The sequence below is a fragment of the Salvia hispanica genome, chromosome 1 (genome assembly GCF_029641045.1).
Source record: "Salvia hispanica isolate PSC_SH4W2 chromosome 1, Shi_PSC_v1, whole genome shotgun sequence".
Classification (NCBI taxonomy): domain Eukaryota; kingdom Viridiplantae; phylum Streptophyta; class Magnoliopsida; order Lamiales; family Lamiaceae; genus Salvia; species Salvia hispanica.
This window is the reverse complement of record NC_142692.1, coordinates 457917-484227: the sequence shown is the minus strand read 5'-3', so window position 1 is coordinate 484227 and position 26311 is coordinate 457917. Positions and strand designations below refer to the sequence as shown.

The 26311-nt window shown below is 35.5% G+C and overlaps 4 protein-coding genes across 8 annotated transcripts; 2 read left to right on the top strand and 2 right to left on the bottom strand.

The window, feature by feature from the left end:
* The first annotated feature begins 6741 nt into the window (after window positions 1–6741).
* LOC125185327 (uncharacterized) lies at window positions 6742–7462 on the top strand. The gene has a single exon (XM_048081850.2). The coding sequence runs from the start codon at window positions 6902–6904 to the stop codon at window positions 7235–7237; it is 336 nt and encodes a 111-aa protein (XP_047937807.1). The 5' UTR covers window positions 6742–6901; the 3' UTR covers window positions 7238–7462.
* Window positions 7463–7900: 438 nt separating this feature from the next.
* On the bottom strand, window positions 7901–10709 carry LOC125222791 (rho GTPase-activating protein 2-like). Its single transcript, XM_048125603.2, has 4 exons — window positions 10257–10709; window positions 9303–9423; window positions 8854–9204; window positions 7901–8766 (listed from the first exon to the last, which is right to left on the bottom strand). Exons 1-4 carry the CDS (start codon window positions 10589–10591, stop codon window positions 8155–8157), a joined length of 1419 nt encoding a protein of 472 aa, XP_047981560.1. The 5' UTR covers window positions 10592–10709; the 3' UTR covers window positions 7901–8154.
* A 4107-nt stretch (window positions 10710–14816) lies between these two features.
* Window positions 14817–24294, top strand: LOC125222790 (sequence-specific DNA binding transcription factor ATNDX). 5 transcript variants are annotated; one of them, XM_089066239.1, is made up of 18 exons: window positions 14819–15012; window positions 15294–15375; window positions 15846–15971; window positions 16060–16218; window positions 17004–17087; window positions 17168–17299; window positions 17457–17675; window positions 18305–18433; window positions 18590–18685; window positions 19163–19225; window positions 20158–20258; window positions 20384–20475; window positions 20558–20680; window positions 20753–20822; window positions 21028–21091; window positions 22240–22761; window positions 22899–22933; window positions 23138–24294. In XM_089066239.1, the coding sequence occupies exons 2-18, from the start codon at window positions 15304–15306 to the stop codon at window positions 24099–24101; spliced, it is 3051 nt and encodes a 1016-aa protein (XP_088922365.1). In that variant the 5' UTR covers window positions 14819–15012; window positions 15294–15303; the 3' UTR covers window positions 24102–24294. The 5 variants fall into 5 exon arrangements, with proteins under 5 accessions (XP_088922366.1, XP_088922365.1, XP_047981555.1 ...); XM_048125598.2 differs by having other exon boundaries at window positions 14820–15012; window positions 15294–15372; window positions 19163–19324; XM_048125597.2 differs by having other exon boundaries at window positions 14820–15012; window positions 19163–19324.
* Window positions 24295–24743: 449 nt separating this feature from the next.
* LOC125219239 (histone H2AX-like) lies at window positions 24744–25410 on the bottom strand. The gene is made up of 2 exons (XM_048121153.2): window positions 25148–25410; window positions 24744–25067 (listed from the first exon to the last, which is right to left on the bottom strand). The coding sequence occupies exons 1-2, from the start codon at window positions 25352–25354 to the stop codon at window positions 24840–24842; spliced, it is 435 nt and encodes a 144-aa protein (XP_047977110.1). The 5' UTR covers window positions 25355–25410; the 3' UTR covers window positions 24744–24839.
* Window positions 25411–26311: the final 901 nt, after the last annotated feature.

The following is a 26311-nucleotide window of genomic DNA, read 5'->3' as shown; positions in this document are numbered from 1 at the left end:
AGAGGACGGGTTGATCTTTTAACAAAGCTGTCCTAATCACAATTCTGTAGTGTAAGTATTTATTTCTGAATCTTTTAGATATAATTAGTAGGTGATTGTTTCGTTTTCACATGGTGGTATAGTTCATGACATGTCTACTTTGAGTCAAGACATGGAGAAATTAATTCCATCTTGTCACAGTTGGGTTATGCTTGTCATATTGTACATTCTGGTCACTTGTCCAGTTCAAGAAAGCAGCTCATCCTTCATTCTTTCCTTCTTCAGTTTTTGTAGTTATTCTCTTGTCTATTGCAAGGATCTAAGAAAGGCCCTTATGGCTTGTAGTGACACTTTTACTTTTGAGTTACTATAGGTCAAAATGATTTTTGTTGAATGACTTTTTTATTTGATAGCCAGATTTTTATAAGACATCTCCGGTGGCGCCCTTCCCACTAGGACTTCCACTAGGATTTCAAACAAAAACCTTCTGTCACGTCACTAGGACTTCCCATCTCACTGCACAATGTAAGACTTCCACTAGGACTTCCCGCAATAAAATAAAATCACAATTATTCAATTTATACGTTTCAAATTTACGGAATTTAACGAGCCGTATATATAGAGCCGTATTTATAGAGTTTAAAAAAAAAAAACTTAAATTTTAACTTGGACTTCCGACCCCCTTAATAATGGCGGACGTCACGAGGATATTCGATGGACATCCGACGGGCTAATGGGACGGGCGTGTCCGACCTTTTGCTCTACAATGGCGGACATCAGGTAGGACTTTCGCGACGTCCGCCGTCGGAGATGCTCTTTGATATTTTATTTTTGGTTTATAGAGTACCACATTCAATTTATGAGTCCTGGACCGCACCACCTATATTATATCATAATCATGTCAGTATTAAATAATGAAATGCAAACACCCTCCAGCTCACGCTGCTCGCCTCTCTTATTGTTTATCCAAACCAATAAATAACACTCCATTAAAATAAGCAAGTCTACTCTGGCAGTCTCAACCACAATAAACTATAAACAATTTTGTGCTCACATCTTAATTTGCATATCATAAATTAATTTTGTCTATTTTTACACTTTTCCATGTTAAGGAATATCATTACTTATATTAGGACCTATTCTTTATCATCTCAAGATTTCCCCCTTTCAATTTCATAGTACTACAATAAGACATTCGTCATATTTATGGGAGTGAATTATCTGAATTAGAATCTTAGTTCCCTCTCCCCTATCTAGAAGTAATGATTGATAAATTATCCGTTTTGAATTTTCCTTATATTTTCTGATCATGCAAAATATAACAAGCTAGGTATCTTTAGTTCTCTATGTTTCAATTCTGTGTGCTGAATATGACAGAATTTGAAAGCCTAGCAATTTCATTTTCCACACATGTCTTTTATATATTTGTCTCTTTCTTCGTTTTTTTTGTAAGATTATTTTCGTGGGGTGGGTGGGGTTGGGGTTCGGTGTGAATTACTCCTAGTAAATAGCTATACCACGCTTTTTCTAGTGCAATTTTTTTAGCAATTAATGAATAAATTTGACTGGATACTTCTTAATTAATCGATAATTATTGAATGCCCGTTTCATAAGTTGGTTGACTTCTATCCACTTGAGCATGGCAAATTTATTACTACGACTTTGAAATGCGTAATTAGAGAGCAAGTGAAATATAGTATAATTTTTATTAATATAAAATGTTAAAACATCCAATCAAATGAAAAACTAAATATACATACTTTATTTTATATTCCTAATATAATTTATTTTGGAAAATGGCTCAGATCTATGTTTTCAGATGAGAAATTTCCCGAGATCATCATGAAATTTCATAGTTGAAACTATGGTAATTGTAGACGTAAAAATTAAATTAGGTCAAGAAAGTTACATTGCGATAATTGTATGATCACACGTTTTATTAGCGATGCCTTATTTTGTCAAAGAGATTATGCTTTGCTTGACTTTCTACGATCGTATAGTAACTAATACGGAGTAGATATTAATTGCTAGTATTAATTATGAATTAATACCGAAATTTTTTATGAGAGCGTCATGATGGAAAAGAAGAGAAATCGATGAGAGAGAACTGTTTATTTTAATTCTTCATTAATTATGATAAAATATTCTAACAACATACCAATGAGTAATTAAATAATAGTAATATGGAGATTATTAGCTCACTTCCGTAATAAAGTAAAAGTCTAATTCTCTATCAATAAATTATTTCGAAATTTATAAAAATATTAAAATTAGAAAAAATATTTTCTACCTTGGACTCTTAACCTGTCCATAACCCTCAATATATTAAAAAATTATTAATTGTACTGGTAGTGTGTAGTAATTATTCGTTCTATCTCTTATTCTCATATTCGTTCTTTCACGAAGAGTGTGGTGCTACCTAGCACGCAGGAAAAAACTTATGTGGAAAAATGTCAAGTAGTAGTAAAAATTGAATATGGGTGGAAATATTGATACATGTCAATTAATGGAAAAAATGAATATGGGTGGAATTATCGTCTATTCACCGAAAATGTCCGCAGTCAAAAATAAATGCTAGAGTGAAATTGTTAAATTAAAATTACTATATTCTTGAATTTTGAATATTCATTTTTACCATGATGTAATTTCTACACGAATTTGATGATAGATATGCATGTGGTGACATGTCCAGCGCCGCAAATTGAGGTTTTGGTTTAAGACAAAGTGTTACAACATCTGAATGCGACCGTCAAATTATGAAATTCAAAAATATTAGTCTCCTTGTCCAACCATATGTGACTATTTTTTTCGGATATATATTTTTAGGCAGTGGATTTAGTGATTAAATAAAAAATAAAAATAAAAAAAGAGAAAAAATAAATAATAGAATAAAATAAGAATAATAATTACTACTACTAATCTACTTTAATGGAGCGTTGATATTGTAAGATTACATCAGGGCTCAAATTAGTCTTAACTTGACTAATTCAAATATAGTCTAGACGCGCTCCACGAGCTTGATTTAATATTCTATTGAAAACTGAATGAAGAAAATAATAGTCTAAATTAAACTACAAATCAAAGAATTGATGATGTAACATTTACATGGTTACGACTTACGATTGTAAAATTCTATATATACAAAAAGCTAATTAAAATTTCACTATCAAGAATACAAATTCCATGCGAACCCATTTTTTTAGTAGTTAACTCGCAACATCCACAATTTATATCACATAACAATCAGAAAATAATCTACCAAAAATATCACTCCTCAATCCATCAACAAACATTCTATTGATCACTTAGTTTTCACAACAGTACTCATTGCTATAAATCCAACAACAATCAATATTGTCGATTTGTGACACCAATTACTGATCACACGACTTCTTATTTATTGAAATAATTATTGTTGTCATACTTTAAATAATGATAACTAGTTAAAAATAACAAATAATTTGGTAATTAGTACTCCCTCCGTCCGTAAAAAATAGACAAACTTAAATAATACGAGATTTATGTGTAATTGGTATAGCAAGAGATACGTGGAAAAAACTAAGAAAGAGAGAGGAATGGAAGTAGCATTAGTGGATTATGTTGTCAACATTATTAATAGTATATAATTAGTTAAAAACTTTTCATTTTAGACCAGGGCGGAGCCGGAAATTTGTAGGGACGAGGGCACATTTATTTATGAAGAAAATTTAAAAACTTGGGGAGGGGCATTTACTGAAAAATTTTAAAAAATAAATTATATGAAAGGAAATATTTATATAGGGGAGAAAATATGAGGTGGGGCAAATGCCCCCTCCTAAGGCATAAATAGATCTGCCCCTGTTTTAGACTTTGTCTAATATTAGAGATGACCTTAAATGATAAAACTAGTGTATTTTTTGAAGACGAATGAATTATTATTCATTTATATATTCCCTCCATCCTTTATAGTTGAGACATAACTTTTAAGTATGGAAAGAGTAATTACTCCCTCTGTTCTCTCATAGTTGAGTCATTTTTCCATTTCGAAAAGTTTCCTCTTAGTCGAGTCATTTCCATATATAGTACTCACTCCGTCCCCCATTAAGAGTCACATTTTTCCATTTCGGTCCGTCCCCAGTTAAGAGTCACACTTCATTTTTATCATAAATAGTAAGTAGGTCCCACATTCCACTAACTCAATTCACTCACATTTTATTATAAAATCAATATAAAAAAATGGGTCCCACATTCCACTAACTTTTTCAACCAACTTTTCTTTACATTTCTTAAAACTCGTGCCCGGTCAAAGAGTGACTCCTAATAGGGGACGGAGGGAGTAACTTTTTTCTCTTTCTTACTTTACTCTCTCTTACTTTATTCACTTTTTACTTTATTCTCTCCATCTTTTTCTCTTTCTTACTTTTTTTATCTATTTATTTAACGTACTCAATATTCCTTTCTTAAACTCCGTGTTGAAAAGTTTCGCCTCAACTATGAGGAAACGGAGGGAATATTAATTGGAAGCACTCCTATATTTGCATATAGAAATCACCGTCCTAAAAAAATTGGAGTATTACTATTAGTTTCAACGTTATTACCAAATAAAAAGCAAAGCTTTTATAAATAAAACAATAATTAAATTGAACCAATTATGTTGATATCGATCTCATTTGTTTATTTTATTTTATTTTGATGGATTAATGTAAAAATAGGCATATTTATGATTTGTGAGGAACACGTCGAAGAGAAAAGTTGGGTCCACCCGCCCCCAATTCCTTCTAGAAGAAGATGGGGTATAGCGGTATAAAGTATGAAACCGAAGGCTGGTCGTATGAAACGAACTCCTTCTAGAAGCTATAATGCATCATCTATCATGCCATCAACTAGACATTAATTTTCAGATCTTTTTTATTAAAAAAATAAAAAGAACGTGAAATTTTAGATAATTAAGTACACGTACGTAGCGTAGCGACAGTTGATAGCTCTCGAAAATAAATACCACTGTTATTATACTCCCTCCGTCCACGAATAGAAGTCTCGATTGGCCATTTTCATCCGTCCGTCATTAGAAGTCCCGGTTAGACATTTTATCTTGGGAGTATAAAAAATGACCTCATTGTTCCCTTAATTTAGAAGCTGCAATTAATTTTAATCCACTGCAATTTCTCACTCTCTTTCTTAATGTTAGATTTCATTATTCCAAAGAATAAAGCAAATAATAATATAAATGGGTCCCACATTCCACTATCACACACTTTAATTATTACACTCAAACTTTTCTTAAAACTCGCACCCAACTCAACCGGGACTCCTATTCGCGGACGGAGGGAGTAATATGTTTGCATACAATTACAAACATACTTACTACTATTAAATTACAAATTAATTAAAACACGGATCTAACTCGTGGAAACTAATTTTATTCCAACTTGCATATATATTCTCAATTTTGGATCGGCAACCAATGTTGGATCATATAGGAATAGTACTATTATCACAAGGTTCCAACCACATGTTAGATTATATAGCAATAGTATTATTATCACAATTAAAATGCTACTGCCTTTTTTGTTTTTTTTTTCTCGCAGACAAAAGTAGACTTATTATTATTTTGAAATTTGGTGATTACTCGAGATTCGTGTTTTCGTTATTTAATTATATTTTGGTTTAAGAGTTATTAATTAGGTATATATAGTTATATTCAACTAGACTATATTATAGTGATATTTATAGTATTGAAATTCAATATGTTAGCTAATGGTGTAATTGAGTGTTAGGAGTATATGTTTTAGTATCAAATACATTATGTAGACATACTATCAAGATAATTTTAATAACATGAGTGTAACAGATAAAATATTACAGTAATTGGGATGTAGATCTGATCAAAGTACAATAAATCTAATAACGAAACACTAATTAATTGGACATAGAAAATATACTCATCTGATACCTTTTGTTGATTCGATCTAGATGCTAAGTCTTGTGCTTGTATATTAGTGATCCAGTCAAAGTAATTAAGTAGATGTAATAGTCTAATTTTGTTTGCATAAACAACTAAAACTAAAAGTATCAATCTGGGATGATATATAAGGTAAATAAAATAGAAGAGATTCAAATATTTGACACAAAATATTAGAATTGTTTAAAATATTGATGGAGAATATATAATACTCCCTCCATTCCATAGTAGTAGAGTCATCTTACCGCCCGCAGAGGCTTAACGCATTTGGTTCCGGGGGAGCAGATATTGCTACAAGGAGCTTGGTTCGAATCCCACTACTGGCGTGTGGGAGCTTCCATCTCTCAGGCACAAGTGTGAGGCCTTGGGAGATGGACTCCTGTCAGGACAGTGGGTTGAAGGCCTCCTCTCTACGGGCCGCTGTGTACCCTGATTGAACCCCCTCAAAAATTATCGGGCCGGGGTGTGGGGGCGGCTAGGGTGACCGCATCACCTTTTTTGCTACAAGAGTCATTTTGTCATTTTGGTACGTTCCACAGTAGTAGAGTCATTTTTTTTTTGTAAAAGTCACACATTTCTTCCCACCTACTTTACTCTCTCTTACTTTATTCTCTCTATATCTCCTACCTTTTTCATTTCTTACTTTATTCTTCATTTACTTAACTCGTCAATCTCCGTGCCGAAAAGAAATGTCTCCACTACAATAGAACGACGGGAGTAGGATGATTATGAAATCCATAAAATAAAAAAGTGAGAAAAAGAGGTGTCGGCCTAGAGAGATTACCCAAGCTATACAGTAAACGCACCACAGCTATGAAGTGTCAAACAAGACAGCCCAACTCACCTTTCTTCTCTACCTAAAAACCCCCTTTTTATTTGCCCTACATATAAAATTATAAATACACACACACGCACCATCACAATTCACATGTATATATATATCATGTGCGCGTGTGTGTGTGTAGAATTTTGATTTTGACAATGGAGCAAGGGAGAATGCTATTCGATGCATCAGCTTTCATGCTGTTCGAGGCCACCGGCGATTCCGAAGACCGCGACTCCGGCGCCGCCGCGGAGGCGGAGGAGGAGGATGATGCGCAGTCGTGCAGCTCCGCGCGCCTGTATGAGGCGGTCTACGGCGGCGAGGATGCTCGCGCCGCGCAATTGGACGATTACTCCGACGACGACGAAGAAGAGGACGGCGTCGTCGATCAATGCCGGAGCGCGGCGGCGGAGGCGGCGAAGGGATGTGAAGAATCGATGAGGAATGAGAGAGAGGGGGATAGGCTCTTCTGGGAGGCGTGTTTGGCGTCTTAGAAAAAGAAAATTGGGGAAAGGAAAATAAAAATTGTTTGTTTTCCCCTTAATTCTTCCAAATTAGTATTTTTTTAAATTAGTGAAGGATGCTGGAGAAATTTCTTTGCAAAAATTGGCAAAGAATCATTAATCTCCAAAATTTGATGAACATATTTTTCTTTATCAGATGTACTGTATAATATTCACACAACAACTGTAAATAAAGCTTATTCTTCATCCTTGCCATATAGTAGTAATTTTATTTTATTTTGCTAGGGAAAATGTTTATGCATCCTGGGAGTTGTGTTAATTATTTTTCTCTTAAGTTCATTATTAAGGTCATCCTAAGATGGAGCACTACAAAATTATTTAATGTAAAAGTGATTATTGTCAATATACAACTGTCAGTCCCTCATGCAAAATATGCCATCTTAGACTTTATGTTAAATAAATCAAATCAAAGTAAGAATAGTTACAGAAAACTACTTATTGAATGTAACTTGTGATAGTCAATTAGTGACGGCAACAAACACTCAGCACACGCCACAATTCAGGAAAAAAAACTATATATACAACCAAAATTATTGTTTTATCGGTACAAGAAAATACAATTAACATAACTATTTATAGTTTAGTTTAGTAAATTTACCACATTTGAAGAAGATACACTTGTAACAATTAAAGTGAGAAATAAGGTACAAATTCATCATTAATGATTTTCTGGAAATCTAAACTTTGCTGGTGGAGCAAAGGGGAGAAATGGAGCACTATGTCAGCCCTAAACTGAACAGTGGCATACAGTTACAACCAACAAAACCAAACCAATCTATGTCCATCAATGCCTAAAACATAGTACAGTACCACATAAATTAATTTACATAACCAGGCATGGCAGAAAATTCTAGATCCTAACACAACATAACTAAATCTGTAATTGATCAAACAGCTGCATCTGGGACAGGTAGCTGCTTCATTATTACAGATTCCCCGACGTTGTCGACCACGTCCATGTCCATGTCTTGGTTGACAACGTCGTGGAGTTCCTGTATGGCTGCAGAGGGTTGGTTCTCCGCAGCCATCTTAAGTCCGGAAACAGCCGAGCTCATTCTCGAGTCTTCTCCATCGCTGGTGCTGAAGAACGAGCTCTCGACCCGACTATCCGACACGGAGAGGCTAGAATCTGCATTGAAGGGAGAGGAGCCACTCTCCTGGTCTCTGCACAGGATCCCCTCCAGCTGCTTGCAGAATCCCTTTTTGGCATTCTGGTTCTCATTCAGCTGCCTCAAGAAGCACTCTTCTATCTCGCCCAGCGACTCGACTTCGTCTCTCTCCTCGTCCTCCTCTGAGGCTGACTCGCAGCTAGTCTCCATCTCCTGCTGGCTGTCATACTCCTCCTCCTCGTCGGACTGCCTCTCTGACGAGAGAGAGGACGAGGGCGAGTAGCCCTCGTCCCCCGCCTCGTCTCTCTCTCGCAGCGTCTTCGTGATGAGTGTCTTCAGCAAGTTCATTACTTGAACTGCGTGCATTAGGGCAGTTAATGGATCAGACATCTGCACAAAACAACCATATAATATCAGAAACCAAATTAACATTGATTTCTCCAAAACATCAAACCAATATAAATTAATCTAAGCCACCTGAGTCATGTTTGGGGAGAAGACCATAGCGATGTTTCTGGCATTCATCTTGTTGGATTCTTCGTGCTCGACCACGTCGGCCATGAGATCAACTGCCCAGTTGAGCAGTGCACCCTCGGTCGGTTGCAGCTGCTTGATCAGATCAACTGCCTCCTCCTCTGTATTGCACTGCAACACCTGCTCTGGAGAAAGCCCGTCAAGAACCCCAGACGGGAGCTCCCTAAACCACGCCTTGATCAAACCGGCTAGGCAATGAACGTCAATGTCCTCAGGCACAATGCCCCGATTGAGCTGGTCCCTAACATGCTCCTCCTGGCCATTCTCCGGATTTATCCTAAATATCCCTTCCGACTACAAAAAACATTCAGACACACCGGTCAGTCACCTATCAACTAGTACTAAATCAAAGCAACATTGTCTAAATCAAGAACTCATGTTGGCTCACTAACCTTAAGACCATCTTGTGAATACAACCTGTCCTGCATCAGCAACAATATAGTCGGGACGCTGTTCCCCCTATTGTCGTAAGAGCACTGCATCGAGTCAGCTGAGACCCCAAACACACTGACACTGCATACACAAGGTCATTCAACAACATCAATCAGATAGAATGCAACAAAGGAATTACAGCGGATCACACGCTGTAAAAAATTTCTTGAGACCTCAACATCACATTAACTAACTTGAAGTCTTAGAATTGATTTTGAGGTCCCATGAATCTTTAAAGAAGTAGGAGTACTACTTTTCATATAACTAAATTGTACTAGTTTCAGTTGCAGCTACCCTTGTAAATGTGCAATAACTATGACCAGTCAAATCTCCATTATTGTAGTACCACACTAGCTTGAAAACACAGCTGAATGATATGATTCAACACTTCCCTCTCATCTCGTTATAGCTAATTAAAGGTAGTAATCTGTATAACAACCTAATCGGATTTGTTGAGTTAATAACTATGAATAATACTCCACAAAGCATGATTTCCAATTTCTCAACTGCTAAATGCATTATTGAATGTAAATGTTCCTACTTCTTACCATAACTTTACAGCACAATTTAGTACTGAAAATATCTTAAATTCGAAATCTTGAGATTCAGCTACTAAATTTGTGATTTTAGCACAGTATCACTTGCTAGGAAACATCAGATCTACACACATACAAATGAAAAGACTACTTTTTTAGGGCTCCCTTTTTAACAAATCCAGTCAATTTTTCAAAAGAGAAGATTTTTAAAAAAAAGTTGAAAACTTTACAACAGTCCACCACACCCAAAAGCTTAAAATTTTTACAAAAATCTTTTAAGATATAGTAACGGCTAACACAGAAAATCAAGCAAACAAAAAACCTAGAAATTAAACTTGGAAGGAAAAAAGAGGGGAAAGATTTGGAATTGGTTGATACCTAGCACTGGGAGCTCTGCAAGGAACCTCAACCTCGAACTCAACAGGGAGCCCTAGAAAACCGTGGAATCTATCAAATGTGACATGAGTTATGTGCTGAACGTTTGTGGGCCACCCGATTTCCATGGGATGGAGGGCTGAGATCACTTCCTGATCTTCCCGGTCGATGTTGCACGTAGACACCATTGATTTCCTCAGCGCTGACAGGATGAAATCGAGCAAGGAGAGCTGCTGCTGCTGCTGCTGCTGCTGCTTATCGTGCTCCTCCGCCGCAGCGGATTTCGAGCTCTTTCCTCCGCAGCCGCCGCCCCTCGTCACCATAACCATCCCAGTCATGGTTTGAAGCTCCTCTCCCTATCTCTCGAGAAGAAAGAAAATCGAGTTTTGTTTTTGTTTTTATGGATGTTGCTGCTGCATTCAAGAAGGGTTGTGGGGCTTTTTGAAGTTTGAACTATTGTTATATTTACTGTTAATTCAAACGGCCATTCATTTCAAATTCTTGTTTCTCCACTTTTTAGATTTACTTTTTTTTATTATTTTATTTCTTGGCTTTTACCGTTTTGGGTTTTTGTTTTGTGGGATATTTCTTCTTTGCCACTTGTGTTCTATGTTAATGTTCTTTTTTATCCAAAAAAATGTTAGCGTAACAAAAACAAGGTAAATAAGCAATATCTTATCTTATCTTATGTGGAGTATAAAAAATAGGCACCATGTATCATTTGAATCTTGTGTGGCCAATATTGTTTATTGTAATACACTTTGGAAGTAACTATGAAAGTATATATAGTTAGAATTGTATGGATGTAGTTGGATATAAATTAAATGTAGGAGTACTTAAAAAAGTAATTGAACCGAATTTATTGCATTTGGATATTCCAAATTAAGTTGAGCTATCAATTTTGAAAGAAAATTAAATTTGATCTATTTAGAAAACCAAACGGGAAAAATTAAGTTGGAATCTGAAAAAAAAAATATCATCCCAATTGATTAGTAATCGTATTTTATTTGTTATGTGGATAAAAAGTGTGGAAATATATGGTTGCATGTAGTAGATTTCAGTTTCAGGAGTTGAATTAGGGCTTTAATCGATTTCCCTCAAGTGATCATAATTATTTGAAGTCTGTGATAAATTTATTAGTGTGACATTAAATTAGGTGTTCAATAATGAGAAAGTTACCTGACGCCTAACTGAAATTGGACACACTTCTATTACACATTTAGATTGCACACCAAATCTTCTCAGTCGTAATCACAAACTAACACTTAAAATTAAGGGCAAATAGGGCAATTAGCATCTTCTTCTTTTGTAGAAGACCGTTGGTCGAAAGGTGGTTAACGTTGAGCCGTGAGAGGCCAACAAAAGTTATGCTATTTCTTACAAATAATGAAATACTATGAGGGAATCAGTACATTTTTTTGATAAATTAATCAGCAATTATTTTTATTGTTAATTATTGGAAATGTAGAAAGGGTGACTGCAATGTGCGCTCTATACAATCTGCAATTGCAATTATAATACTGGCTATACAATAAATAACAAAAATCTTATGTACATGATAATAACAAAATAAATATTAATAAAACTGAAAGTAGTAAATTTTGATACATTCTTCAATTTAAAAATCTTATGTTTTGCAATAATTCTTCACAAAAATCATTCCATAGGAATGCACAATCTTTTGGCATCTGTAGTAGCCACCAAAATAATAAAAATAACTTGACAAGCAAAAAAAAAGCAAGCTAACTCTCTTCTTTACAAAATGTTTTTTATAAGAGGATTGTCAAAATGTCTTCAATTGATACTAGAAAGAAGTTGTTTGCACATTGTTGCAATAGTTAGTAGTTGTAGCAGAGTTTTGGGTCTAAGTTAAAGTTTCTCTCTACCAACTATCAATTGAAAAACCATGACTTAATATCATTAACGAGCTAGTATTATCATTGGCGCGGATAATAAAGATGAGCTTCTTATAATAAATTACGTACTATATCAATAAGTAATAGTGTTACATAATTATATATAATATAATTTATTGATACTATTAAAAAATCAAGGATACAATCTCTTACTAAGAGTAACAATATAGCCATCCCTGCCGCGCAAACTATTTGTATTATTATGATATTTTCAACCATATAATATTACAAAATAAAGTAATACTATAGATTAATCACCAGCCAATTAATCAAGGAGCCTCCGTTTGATGAAACCAAGGATTGTAGATTTTGCTGTCGTGTTTGTGTCCCAACTTTATTCGTTTAGATTTATATCACTCATCATATAAGCGTTCAATTTGCCAACCATGTTTTCATAATGACGTATCTTTTTATAGAATTGCATGTACTACACATATAAATATATAATGATACTACTTAACTAAAATATTTCATGATACAATGACAAAACTATTACACAATTTTAAGATAGTAACAAAAATATTATACACAATATATATGCAATTAACAAAATAATTACTACAATCTTGCGTAATCTTTGTGTAACGTGTTATCTCAACTTTGTCGATTAATATAGTATTTAACTTTAGGACCAAGTATAAAATGTACATATAAATAGCATCCATAGTAGTATATGTAATTGCAAGTCAACTGAGATAATCCAAATTGCTCCTTTGTGAAGAGATAAATCATTAATTTTTGTATAATGTGAAAGGCACGTATATAGAGAGACGACATATAGTAGTAGCCAGCAGAAGAATAAGAAACTATGCCCCATATATATCCATCATTCCCTTTCATCGTGTAATATGTCATCGTCGAAGTCTTTATAATAATTGAATAATGTAGTTATTATATTTATTCGAGAAAAATATTTTGGTAGATTAATTTTAAAAATATTAATATTGCTTTAACAAATTTTTGCTCTTGTTTAGTAGTAGTACTATAAAGCATACCATTTTCTAAATGGATCGATAACAAAATGCCTCAAAAGGCTTAGCAATAATCTTTTGAGCTATTTTTTTATTTACACAAAATTTAGCGGCAAACATACAAGATCCGACACGAGTGAATCGGGGGGCCCACCAATCGTAGCATTTCAAATTCAAAATTATACTAGTAATGACGAAATTTTATTTCTTTATTTTGGTATGTATTGTTTGGCCATCTTGATTGATTTGACCGTTGCAGATCATCGGATTCTTCCTGCTTTTCTGTCTCATTCTTAGTTATTCTAGTATAGTGTAAATTCAAAAGTTTGAGACATTAGTTCACATTATTTGGATGATAGTGGGCTTTTCATTTAGGTGGAGATATTTTCTTTACCACTCCTTTGATGTTGGGTATAATCTTTGGGCTTAAGGTTGTGGGCTTCGTGGTGTTAACGACGTTCTTTATCCCCAAATTGAAAATTCTCTTCCACATATAGTAGAGACTTAATTGCCAGAAAAGAAAACCTATCCAAGATCAGCTGCAAAAACTATAGTAAATTTTAGTGGGACGTGATCAAATGAAAACTCTAAATATTGTACAAACTCAAAACTATCATCTGGACCATTGAAAAATGTCAACAGATCATAAAAATGCATCAACGGGAAAATTTCAACAGAATTTCAAGTAGTCAATGATTGATACTGTTTTGACATTAAAATCTTGAAATTTTACGTTGTGTTGATATCGTATTGAAACAGTGTTGAAGTTGTGTTGGAGAGTTTTGAATTTGTATAATATATAATTTTGCATTTTATCACTACCTAAATTTTAATAGTATTATCAATTTTCAATTTTGGTAATATGCTGTTGATTTGTTGTACACGTATTTCAAATTGAGGACGTAGTTGAATTATTTGATAAGTATGTGGACACTTGAGAAACATGATAGTAATATTCATGGGTGGTGTTTTCCTCATAAAATTTACGGATGTGACATTTACAATTTAATTTAAAAATTAGACCTTGTGGAAGAATAAAGGGAAATACTTTAAATTTGTGATTTTTAGAGCATCTCTGGTGGCGCCCTTCTCACTAGGACTTCTCACAAAAATCTCTAGACACGTCATTAGGACTTCTCACTAGGACTTCACATCCCACTATACAATGTAGGACTTCCCGCAATAAAATAAAATCACAATTATTCAATTTATACGTTTCAAATTTACGAAATTTAACGAGCCGTATATATAGAGCCGTATTTATAGAGTTAAAAAAAAAATATTTAACTCGGACCGACCCCCTCCACAATGGCGGACGTCAGGTAGGACGTCGCGAGGATATCCGAGGACATACGACGGGCTAATGGGATGGGCGTGTCCGACCTTTTGCTCCACAATGGCGGATGTCGGGTAGGACTTCCGTGACGTCCTACCGCGACGTCTGCGGTTGGAGATGCTCTTACTATTGATTTTCAAACTTGTAGGACGACCAAAATCCATAATTTTTTTTCTGTTAACTTACTTTTTATTTGATTTTCATTAAATCTTAAATATATTTTTTAATGTAAAACATACTAGCTTTTAAATCCAAAAAGATAAACTCAATTAATAAGAGTACGAAAAATTACATGGAGCATAATAGTTGTCAGCAAGTATACGGACTTCTTTTACGACACCGCGGCGCACAATAGCATCGCGTGCTACTGGTGAATATGAGTATAAAAGAGCATATTACTCTATCAATCTAACATTTCATGAAAAGGAAACAAAATTGATTGAGATTTGCGCAATTCGCTTCGATCCTTACTTGAATTCGCTCCACTTTATGCCGCGCTTCGATGCTCGAAGCTGTTTTCTCTTTCAAAATTGAAGGTATGCTGTACCTTTAGGGCTTTTAAGAGGGTTTCAATTTTTTCTCTCACTTATTGTCATGAATCTCATGTCAATTCTGCCACTTTCGAATATAAAGGGAAAAAGCCGTAAAAATTGCGTGCAGTCGCGCTAATTTTGCATAGAACAGTCATGCATAGTTTCTTCTGAAGTGGAAGTAAATGTTCCTACATGCTGCTGTGTGTTTATACTCTCGAAATGCGTTTTTATGCGGAGGAGTAATTTATGTTCTTATTTTCCCTAAATTAACTGCGTGATTATAGATTCTGAAGAATGAGGGCATCGAACGAAGCTTCCACCAGCATTGAGCTGGCGAACAGTTTATTTCGAGGCCGATCTGAGGTGGTAAGTTTGAGTAAAAGAGAACTAGCTCGATACGTTAGATTTTGTCAATAGTTATTAAATGAACGCCAAAGATTAATAAAGAAATCAAGTCTTTATGTTTATGTATATTAAGTTTGCATGACCTGTGTGTATGTATCATTAGAGAGTTAATTTAACCGATTTTTACTGTTGAATCGATATTTCTAAAGTGTTCTGTGTGCATTTTATTTTATAATAAAGTGGCACTGTGGATCATTTAATGTGGATTATATGGCGTTATAAGAGATTGCTTTTCAACAAAAAATATTATCTGCACTCAGTAATTATGTGCTAAATATATCACCAATGTACTGCATTTTGTGCCTTACTGACTTCCTCCTCACTCTCGGAACATACTCCCTCTTAGTCTTTTAGCATTTTTGAGAAGTTAGACTATGAGTTTGGAAAATCATAAGGTTCCATAATGATTTTGTTTTTTGTTTTTAATGAAGACACTTGATTTAATTGCTGCGGTCAAGGGACTGCATGAGCTTAGTCCTCAACAGCTTGGCAAACTAATCAAAGATTCTGGGAACAATGTGGTCAGGCACATTGCTGAGGATGGATCATGTATACAGGTTATTAGGAAGAAATAAATAGCTATACTATTATTGCTATTTAAACTTTGTAACCAATGCCGATGTTGGAATTACATGATTATTGCAGGTTGACTTGGAAAAATTTGCAAGGTATCTTCCTCTTCATCTTATTGCAGTGATTATGGCTTGGGAAAGGGACAAATCAACATTCAAGTATTTGTTATGTGGAATTCTTCTCTTGCACTCCATGTGTGATCTTGCCTCTCGGGTACCCAAAATTGAGCAGGTTAGAAGTCAAACTATATTTTATCATCATGTCAAGCAGATGTTACTGGTCTAAATTTTTTAAGTTTGCAAAAGTTTTAAGGCTTTTATACATTTATAATTGGCTATGTGTTTGCTGATCGATGCAAGCTGAACAGACATAAAGGAATGAAAAGAAAATCCTTATTTTGACTCGATCCTTTGCTAGTGGCTTAGAGTCTCTTGGGGTGTTTTCAGCATCATATAACAATCTGTTTCTTGCTTTTCTTTCATTTCCTTTTCCCGCTTTAGGTTACTCGCTCATATTTTCACCCTTAATATTACGATACTTGTAGTCAGGAATACTTGTTGTAATATATAGAGGTTCAAAAGTATTTTAATGAGTTTTTTTCTGGGTATCATGTGAGTTTGTGACAACCTTTTCTGCTTAATTTTCCCTAGTTTTAGATCATTGCAGTGGCTAGCATTTTTGCATAAACTATAAATTCCGAAGCTCATAAGCTCATTAATCATTCGTGGGAGTTGCAATTATTAGCTGCTTAATGCTTCTATAGGTGTTTTAGCTCTGCCTCTCTAGTGCCTTTTAGGTTTTTGACCTCTAATAATTATGATTATAGCTCCTTATCTTCACATTGATCCTAGCTTCCTCTGAAATCTATTTTCCCTGTTCTTTTGTACTTGGAAAATATTGTCATTCTCAACTTCTGGAAACTCACTTGTTATGTGTGTTATGATGTGGTTAACTGGTTATAGACATATACTCCTCTATATGCCCCTAATCCACATACCATTATATGTTTTCTTCAGATATTGCTTGATGATGTGAAGATATCAGAACAGCTAATTGACCTGGTCTTTTATCTGCTAGTTCTCCTTGGTGCATACAAACAGGTAGCTATTCATTTTCTTTCTTATAATTTTAGATCTTTGCTTTGTTGTTGGTAGATGTGTACTGACTTCTTCGTATCCAGGAAACTCACACCATTCCCAATGACATGGTTCTTCTTCATTCAGCTCTGGTTGCTTGCAGTCTAAAATTGTTGACAGTCATTGTTTCTCCACAGTACCAAGAGGTTGCTCAAGTTTTGACTGCATATTACAAGGTTATCCAGGAATATTTTGGTGAAAACTGAACTGTGTAAATCACTTGTTTTATGGGTGTATAACCTTGGCTTAACTTTCCTACTCATCATCTTGATTATTGTTATTGCAAAACTTTGTTCAATGATGTCGTGGCTGAGTAAGTGGAGTTGATCGCAGGTGGACATATTCATGGAGGCAGCATTCTCTGCTGTTTGTGTTGATGTCAAGTTTCTGCAGACCAAACTGTCTGCTCAACATGGCGATTCATCTGGAAGTGCTTCCCCTACTGCTGAAGAGACCTTGAATCACCTTTGCCAGCAGTGTGATTCTTCTCTTCAATTTCTACAGTCCCTGTGTCAGCAAAAGTTGTTTCGGGAATGCGTTGTTAAGAACAAGGTTTTTCTGGATTTATTTCCTTTCATCTGTTAGAGTTCTCATTGCCTGAATGGATTGGTATTTCTTTATGAGATCAAATGTGGTCAAAACATGTTTTCTGATCCAGGAATTGAAAGTGAGACATTTGGCCTTAGGCATTATTATTAACCACTCTACCGCTTGGCCAACATTCACACATAATTTCTATTTTTGATGCGTCTGAATTCATTGATCTAGGACTTCAGTTTTTTTCCATACGAGATAGTAAAAGATTCCATAATCAGTTTGACTTGCTTATCTTGTTGCTGTTTTATCTGATGAATGTTGGTCTCCTGTATGGCTTAGGATTTGTATGTTACATTTGAGTTTGGGTGAAAAGGTTGCTGTTAGCTATGGATGAATCAGGAATGTAACTATTTGAAGTATCAATACAAACCAAATGATTTTACAATGTCGCGAAGTCAATTTTTTTTTGTTCTTTTAGCTAGAGTAGTGCTGTGAATTAGCATATAACAAGTTCTATCAATAGCTAATTGGTTAAACTAAAATCTCACACTATTGAATCTCTCATTATTCCTTTCTTTTATCTCTTTATCCTCTTTTGTTTCTTCATTGATTTTCTCCCTGGTAACCTTGATAATTGATTCCAGGAGTTATGTGGCAATGGTGGTGTTCTTGTTCTGGTTCAGGCCGTCATGAACTTAAAGTTATCAGGCTCAGACAATACCTCCTCGTACTTGGCTGCTACCTCTCGTCTAAAATCTAAAGCTTTATCTATTGTGAGTTCACTATCCAATTAAGATAAGTGGACAGGTCTTTGAATATTTTAACTGTTGATAAAGTAAGCACACCTCAGATTTTTTATGTGCATGTGCTTGGTATGGTTGTGAACAGATCCTTCTTTGTTTAATTAGTTACGATATTTTCTGCTGCAGCTTTTGCACCTTTGTGAAGCAGAAAGTGTATCCTACCTTGATGAGGTGGCCAGCAATACTGCTAGTCAGGATTTGGCAAAGTCTGTCGGACTCGAGGTATTGTTTTCTAGAACTAACTTTGATTTGAATTTTCTGTCATAACTCTCGGATCGGAGAGATACATGTTTTGCTGTGTTCATAATTAAACAAACATTTCTGAGTTACTTTAGATCTGTTGTTGTAAATACATTGAAAAACTAGCAGGTTAATCTGAAAATGGAACAATCTTAAATGTGCTGCTGAAATTCACACATCGAAAAAACCCAAATATGACAAATTTCTTATGATTTTCAACTGCTTATCATAATCCTAGTCTGTTGTATTTTCCTAGCGTAATTGGGTCTAAAACAAATGTTTATAGTATTACTGTACAATAAGTTTGCAATATCTGCACTTTGAGAAGATTTTGCCTTCTATACATACACAATTGTTAATTTGTTATCTTGTTCTTAATGATTTTGGTATATATTTGTTACATGGTTTAACTCTTATACCCCTAACTTGGTGGTATTATGGGCATTTGTTTTTGTATAGGTTCTTGACTTGCTGAAAAAACTGTTTGGTATAGATTCCACACAGTTAAATGCTCCCTCTGAGGTAAGCTACCCAAAGGGGCAACTGGAACTTAATGCAATGCGCCTGGCAGATGTTTTCTCAGATGATTCAAATTTTCGATCGTTCATCATGATAAATTTTGTAAGCTTTCCAGCAGTACAGCTAATTTTAGATTTTGTAGAGTGCTGCTGCTTCATGATATTTCATTTGTGTGTATGTGTGCTGTTCGCTTCCATGGTATGAATTCTTAGCCTTTCATGATTAAAGGTCAAAAAGACTCAAGCATGATATCTGAACAATACAGGTGCAAAATTGAAATATAAACCCTCCCCCGGAACAGTTTACCCATGCCATTATAATGTGCAATAACTTACTGGTTCTCATACATGGAGCTGCAATTGGTACACCATATATCAGCTGAGGCCCGTGCTTAGAAAATGTCTTTGCTTATTCCAACAATTCAGATGCAGGTTTAAATAAATGGATGTTAATCTTATGAATGTAGCTTTTGAATGAAAAGGTGATAGCTTTAGCACCTTGAGTGACTTAAACTTGACAGTTACCATGCTTATCTTATCTTAATGGAAATATGGATTCTGGAAACACCATCTTTTATTTGCATATTATTTGCAAGCATAGTATGTGTCTGAAGATCTAGTGGCAAATTTCTGAACTCCGACATTTAAATTTTTGTGTACACTGGTATCTTGTGAAATGGAATAAAGAAAGAGTCCTAAACTGTAGTTTAGACGTTCACAATTTACTTAGCACATGCAATGAGTTTGTAAGTTTAACGGCAGATACAAATGATTAGTTAGAAGACTGACAGCTATTTGTCAATGTATGATGCTCAATTCTTTACTTTGTGATTACATCTCAAGAGTTGCTAGATATCATGCATTTTTATAATTATTTCTCAAGGAAATCATGTTTTTTTCTTTTCTTTTCCTGACCCTTCCAATGTGTTCCTTTAGAGGGAAGCTTTAGCAGCAATCTTTCTACTCCCTCATGGAGAGTTTGTATCTGGCTGGTGCTCATCTGATCTTCTAGTTTCTGAAGAGGATGCGCCATTAGAGTATGTATTATTTACCACGCCTTTATAATTTTTATTTCACCAAATTAGTCAGATTTGAAACCCTAAGGCCTAAACCATGTATGTATACAGACACTTAAATTAAAATTGACCCTTTGGCTTTGCAGTGTTCCTCGGTCGTCTTATGCCCATCAGAGAACGTCTTTGTTGATTAAAGTGATTGCAAACCTTCATTGCTTTAATCCTGATGTATGCCAGGGTAAATGATTTAGTAATTCCCGGTTCCAACCAGGGTATGCTGTTTGCTATTATTTAACTAATAAGATTTGTTTCAATCCCAGATGAGAAAGATCTGTTTCTCAACAAGTTCATTCAGTTCATACAGAATGACTATCAGAAACTGTCAGATGGGTTCCTCTCTACTTCCGAAGCTGACAAAGTTTCCACAGTTAGCAAGAACTTATGTATGTCTGCTTCTAACTTTTGCATTGGTTAATTGATTAATTTCTATATTCTAATAAGTCTTTTGCATGTAGGTTCACTGTTAAGTCATGCAGAATCTTTAGTTCCAGAATTTTTGAATGAAGATGATGTACAGCTGCTGAGGTACTCTGAATATATTTGTCCCCTTCCAATCTCTCTTAGTTTGCAATATAGATAATAAAACATTCTAACAGATGGTCACTATCTGATTCTTATAGTCACTTTTTGTTCTGTAATAGGCTTGCTTCAGTCACCGCATTTATTCATCTTGTGCATTCTTTGATTATTATTTTGTTACGCTATCTAAGAGTGGAAATCTTCTTTGTAGGTTATTTATAAGTCAATTTGAGTCGCGGATCGTTCGTGCTGCATCTGAAGGTCATCTGGTCAATGTAAAACCTCTCTGGCTTAAACTATGGATAGTTTTCATTTTTTTCCAGAAAGCATCAAGTGCATTTGTTTTTGAGATCTTAATTGAAATGATATTTAAGTTAGGGCATTTATATTTTTTTCTATCACCAATCATTTTTTGTATCATAATATCATTTCAGTCATTTAGTGTTTATTTAGCTTTTAGTCCATCCCTGCAATAGCTAAAACCAATGGATGTTTGGAAAATGGTCACACACCTTTGGATTTCTTTCTTTTTTGGGCATTAACATAATTGCTGACTAGGGTAGATGGTATAGTGCATGTCAAAGACTTATTGGAGGAACATGACATATCAGCAGTCAGAAAACAACAACAGAAATCATTGCTATAAATTACAAATTACTACAGTACTTATTATGAGCTCAAGTAAAGGTAAGAGCTGAAATTTAGAAGGGAGAGGGTTGGGGTCAATAAATTGAACATAAGTACAAAGACATACGAATATTTACATCATGTCCCTCTTTTTTGTGAGGTATCCTTGTTCGCCTTTTACAGTACTTGTGATGTAGTCTTTGATTCAACTAGATCACATGGAAAAATAAATTGTCTTGGGATGACTGGTTTCATTATAATCTTTTCTCCATGAGCATTCTCTAGCCTAAATTATATTTTTATACAGACTATGAAGTTTAATAACACAATGCTAATTAAAATTAATCTGACTGGTAGGTCCTATTTACAGAAACAATGGTTTATTAAAGGCAACTGCTCTCTTGTGGTATCAAATGTACATTGACATCCCTTATCGTTGCAGTTTGCCCTTGAAAACAAACTTCCAGAGGTGTTTGCAATCTATAAATTTGGATGTGTATTGTTGTAAAGTGTCCATATTTCAGATGTAGTTATCCTTTAAAAGTAATGTGATTTAACCGATAATCACCTCGGGACCTCTACAAGTTCATAATTGTAAACTTCTTATATGTTCAACAGTATATTCAAGCTCCAGCGCAACTTTGAATTATCAACATTTTTATTTGGCGATGTGCTTGATCCATGATTACACAGATATCCGTATGTGACTAAGACATGATCCTGTTAGATAAAGATTTTTCTAGTTCCCTTTCAACTATTGTAACTTCTTTCTGAAATTTTATAGTTTTTGGTTTAGGATGAGAAAAATGCAGTGGTGTATTCTTTACCCTTACACAGAGAAATAAGCCCAGGTCATGGAAATAATGTTGTCAACATGGGACAGGGCACACTGAACCTTGGTTTCCGAGAAGTGGATCAATTTGATGCAACCAGGAATGGGGATGAGCAATTTTTTGATAGGAAGAACTCTGGGATGATGGAGCAGGACAAATCCAATGGGGCCTCTGTAAATTCGCGAGATAATGAGAAAGATGCTCAAGCTTTTGATACAAGTGGGTCAGATTCCAGCCCCACACGAGGAAAGATCCACTTTGATCAAATGGGTGTTGATCGTATCAAGCGACATAGCTTTGACGAAACTGCTGAAGAGGAAAAAATCGATCCTCTACATTCTGAAGAGAAGCAGCAAAGGAAACGCAAGAGAACTGTAATGAATGATAAACAGATAGCTCTTATTGAATCTGCACTTATAGATGAACCTGATATGCACCGCAATGCACCTGTACTACGGTTGTGGGCTGATAAATTGAGTATTCATGTGAGTGAATAAATATTTTTTATATTGTGATATACTCATATTACTTAGTGGGAGAATCATTTATTTGAAATTTTTGATTTGTTTATCTATTGGTTTTATTCTCTATGAAGTTCAGTTTTTATTTTATTATTTCTCAGGGTGCCGAGGTTACAACTTCAAGGCTAAAAAATTGGTAGGGGGCTCATACTCTTTTCGGCGAGTTCTTCAGTTTTCATTATATGATTTTGGTTTAGTGTTTGTCCAAATGTTTGACATTTTTACTTGCTATAAATTGGGTTTGCATATGTAGATGTAAATTATGTGCGTAAGTTCATTTTTGTTTAATTATTGGATTTTTACACTGCAATGATAATTATTTATTGTGTTAAATATCCAGGCTGAATAATCGGAAAGCTAGGCTGGCACGTGCAGCTAAAGATGCCCGTGTATCATATGATGGAGACAGTGCTGACAGACTAGGAATCTCTGGGCAACTTGACTCACCCCGGAGCTCTATGGATGATGCCCATATCTCATTTTCTGCAAGAGGGAACATTGCTGATGAGGTTACCAACATTGCAGTAGTAGCTAATGCGGACGAAGACTTGGGGACTCCATGTGCTGCACCTATGGATATTGAGGTTACAGACATTGAAGTGGTAGCTAATACGGACGAAGACTTGGGGACTTCACGTGCTGCACCTATGGATATTGAGGTTCCAGACATTGAAGTGGTAGCTGAAACGGACGAAGACTTGGGGACTTCACGTGCTGCACCTACGGATATTGCAACACCAAGCTTGTCCTTCGGACTGGGGCAATATGTAATGCTTGTTGACGAGAGAGGGGGGGAGGTTGGGAAAGGTGTAGTGTTTCAAATTAGTGGACAATGGTGTGGGAAAAGCTTGTATAATTCTGGCATGTGCGTTGTGGACATCAAGGAACTCTCAGTCGACAAAAGTTCCAACGTTCTACACCCTGTGGAGGGCACATGCGACTCATTTTATCAGACTGAAGAAAGATTTGGTTTGATACGAGTCTTGTGGGATGTGAACAAAGTCTTTCTCTACTTTCAGCCCGGGGAATACGTGATGCTTCGGGGCGATAAACAACAGGAGATTGGGAAGGGCACGGTTTTTCAAGCACGTGGGTATTGGAATGGGGTGTATTTGGAACAATCTGGGATGTGCGTGGTTGACATCAAGAAATTATCAATCGATAGATTTGCTGACCTTCCGCATCCAGTGGAAGCAACGGGCAACTCGTTCTATCAGTCTCAGAAAAGGATTGGTGTGATGAGAGTTCTGTGGGATTCAAACAAACTCTCCCGGTTGCAAGCTTACAAACGGGCTCATGCTTGATAGTATCTGTTGGGTTCATCTTGTTTGTCAAGTTCGAAATTTGAAGGCAAGCAAATGTAGTAACTGTAACTATTGTGAAGTGCTACTGTTGCTGATAGTATAACATGGAGGTTATTTTGTTGTTGTTAAGATGACCGCTTCAGTGTATTCTACTAATTCTCAAGTAAATTCTAGTAGGAGTATGATTTTTGTATCTCCAACCGTTTACGCCAAACTCAAACCCATTTTTGAGTATGCGTCACACTAAAAAGTTGTTTTACTCCAACCATTTACACCATATTTAAGTTTTTAACAATTTTTTAGTGTTTGGCTAACAAAATTTTGGAATAAACACCATATTTTGTGTTATTCCATTGAAAACCCCAAAAATGGGTTTGAGTTTGGTGTATGGTTGGAGATGGTTTAACTGCTGCTGACTTAAACTTGTTGGTTTATGTGCATCGAATCATGCTTATAATATTGCGGTTGATGCAATTCAATTGTATTTTTCGTGGATATTTATTTATAAAAATAAGTACTACTACTATACTACTACAATAAAAACAATTGCTTGAGTTAATAATCAAAATTATTAAAGAGAAATTCAAGGAATCTCACATTCATTACCCTTTACAAAATAAAATAGCATTGCAGCAACCAAAATCAAACTAAAATATTTTCATATAATCAAAAGGAGTTGAATTGGAATACATAAGCCTAAGATAAAACTAGTAATCTACATCAACAAAAGAGGGGTTTTCAGAATTCCTGAGATGCGGACCCAATTTCCCCCTTTCCTTTGCCTTCCCCAGCCTTCTTCGGCAGCAGAGTGCGGTGAATGTTGGGCAAAACGCCGCCGTTAGCAATCGTCACAGATCCCAGAAGCTTCCCCAGCTCCTCGTCGTTCCGCACAGCCAACTGAATATGCCTCGGAACGATCCTCGTCTTCTTGTTGTCCCTCGCCGCATTTCCAGCAAGCTCCAAAACCTAATTCCGATCAAAAACAAAATTACCACAGTATATCGACAATTAGCGCATCAAATTCGCCAAATCAATGAAATTAGTACCTCCGCAGCGAGGTATTCAAGGACGGCGGAGAGATAGACGGGGGAGCCAGATCCCACGCGCTGAGCGTAACGACCCTTCTTCAGGAAACGAGCAATCCGACCTACGGGGAACTGGAGACCGGCTTTTGCAGATCTGGTAACCGACTTCGATTTAGTCCTGCCGCGGCCGCCGATGCTCTTCGCCGCCGTCGTCGTGTTTCCGGCCATGATTTCTGCTATTTTAATTTTTGGAGGGATTTTTCGAATTTGAATTTGGTGATTGCAATTTCGTTGAATATATATATAAAGATATGCGTCTTGCTTCTGATTGGCTGGTTGCTTCTTCACGCGGATCGCCAACGTGGATCTTTAACTTTATGTTGCTGTGTTGCTATTGGTCAGCTGGTAGGCACAAGGATTGCCAGCGGGGCGTCAGATATTATCATATCATATTATCAATCTAGGAAATTTTTAAAATTTTAACATATCACAAGAACTTGAAAATAATTTAATGTTCATCAAAAAAAATTATAATTTGAGCCCGCACACACACATGTCATAAGATTTGTGGTTCAGTGCCGATAATCGTCATATGGAGAAGTGCAGGTCATCGTTAATTTTTTAGAAAATTAAAACGTTAAGTTATATTTGCCCATCGCGACGTCCGCGGACGATAGTCCGCCCTATCATGATCTGGACCTATCGTCCGCCCACTGTCCGGAAAACGCACGTTTTTTTTCACTCTATTGATACCTCATTTTCTACTTCGTTTTCACCACTCTCACTCTACTCTCTACTTCAATCCCATCTTCTCTCTCACTCTAATCAAATATGAATCTCAAATCCTAGATGTATATTTTTTAAAAAATTTGTAGGTTATTTTTAAAAATTTGTTGTGCTTTTTTTTTTATGTTATACTACTATTTATTTTTTAAAACAAATAAAATTAAAAGTAAATATAAAATGCGGGTTAAAAATTATAGGACGTCGCAACGTGGATGTTCTAAAGCAATCAATCGTATAATCACTTGAATAGATTCATTTTGTGAATTTATTTACTAAGTCTTTTGTCGTGAATCCCAATAATAAGGGTATAATTTCTTTGTTGGATAGGAGTATATCTTCATCAACACGCCCCTTATGTGCATCAATGGACATGACCACCAATCGATGCCATCACCACTT

What these genes read in the sequence shown, in the direction of transcription:
- LOC125222790 (XM_048125597.2), top strand. Translation starts at nt 15,304, where the DNA reads ATGAGGGCATCGAACGAAGCTTCCACCAGCATTGAGCTGGCGAACAGT. An exon ending in GGGTACCCAAAATTGAGCAG is followed by an intron (nt 16,219 to 17,003) that starts GTTAGAAGTCAA and finishes TGTTTTCTTCAG; the next exon opens with ATATTGCTTGATGATGTGAA. An exon ending in CTGAAGGTCATCTGGTCAAT is followed by an intron (nt 21,092 to 22,239) that starts GTAAAACCTCTC and finishes TTTTTGGTTTAG; the next exon opens with GATGAGAAAAATGCAGTGGT.
- LOC125185327 (XM_048081850.2), top strand. Translation starts at nt 6,902, where the DNA reads ATGGAGCAAGGGAGAATGCTATTCGATGCATCAGCTTTCATGCTGTTC.
- LOC125219239 (XM_048121153.2), bottom strand. Translation starts at nt 25,354, where the DNA reads ATGGCCGGAAACACGACGACGGCGGCGAAGAGCATCGGCGGCCGCGGC. An exon ending in TTGAATACCTCGCTGCGGAG is followed by an intron (nt 25,068 to 25,147) that starts GTACTAATTTCA and finishes GATCGGAATTAG; the next exon opens with GTTTTGGAGCTTGCTGGAAA.
- LOC125222791 (XM_048125603.2), bottom strand. Translation starts at nt 10,591, where the DNA reads ATGACTGGGATGGTTATGGTGACGAGGGGCGGCGGCTGCGGAGGAAAG. An exon ending in TGCAGAGCTCCCAGTGCTAG is followed by an intron (nt 9,424 to 10,256) that starts GTATCAACCAAT and finishes TTGTGTATGCAG; the next exon opens with TGTCAGTGTGTTTGGGGTCT. An exon ending in TCTCCCCAAACATGACTCAG is followed by an intron (nt 8,767 to 8,853) that starts GTGGCTTAGATT and finishes TGTTTTGTGCAG; the next exon opens with ATGTCTGATCCATTAACTGC.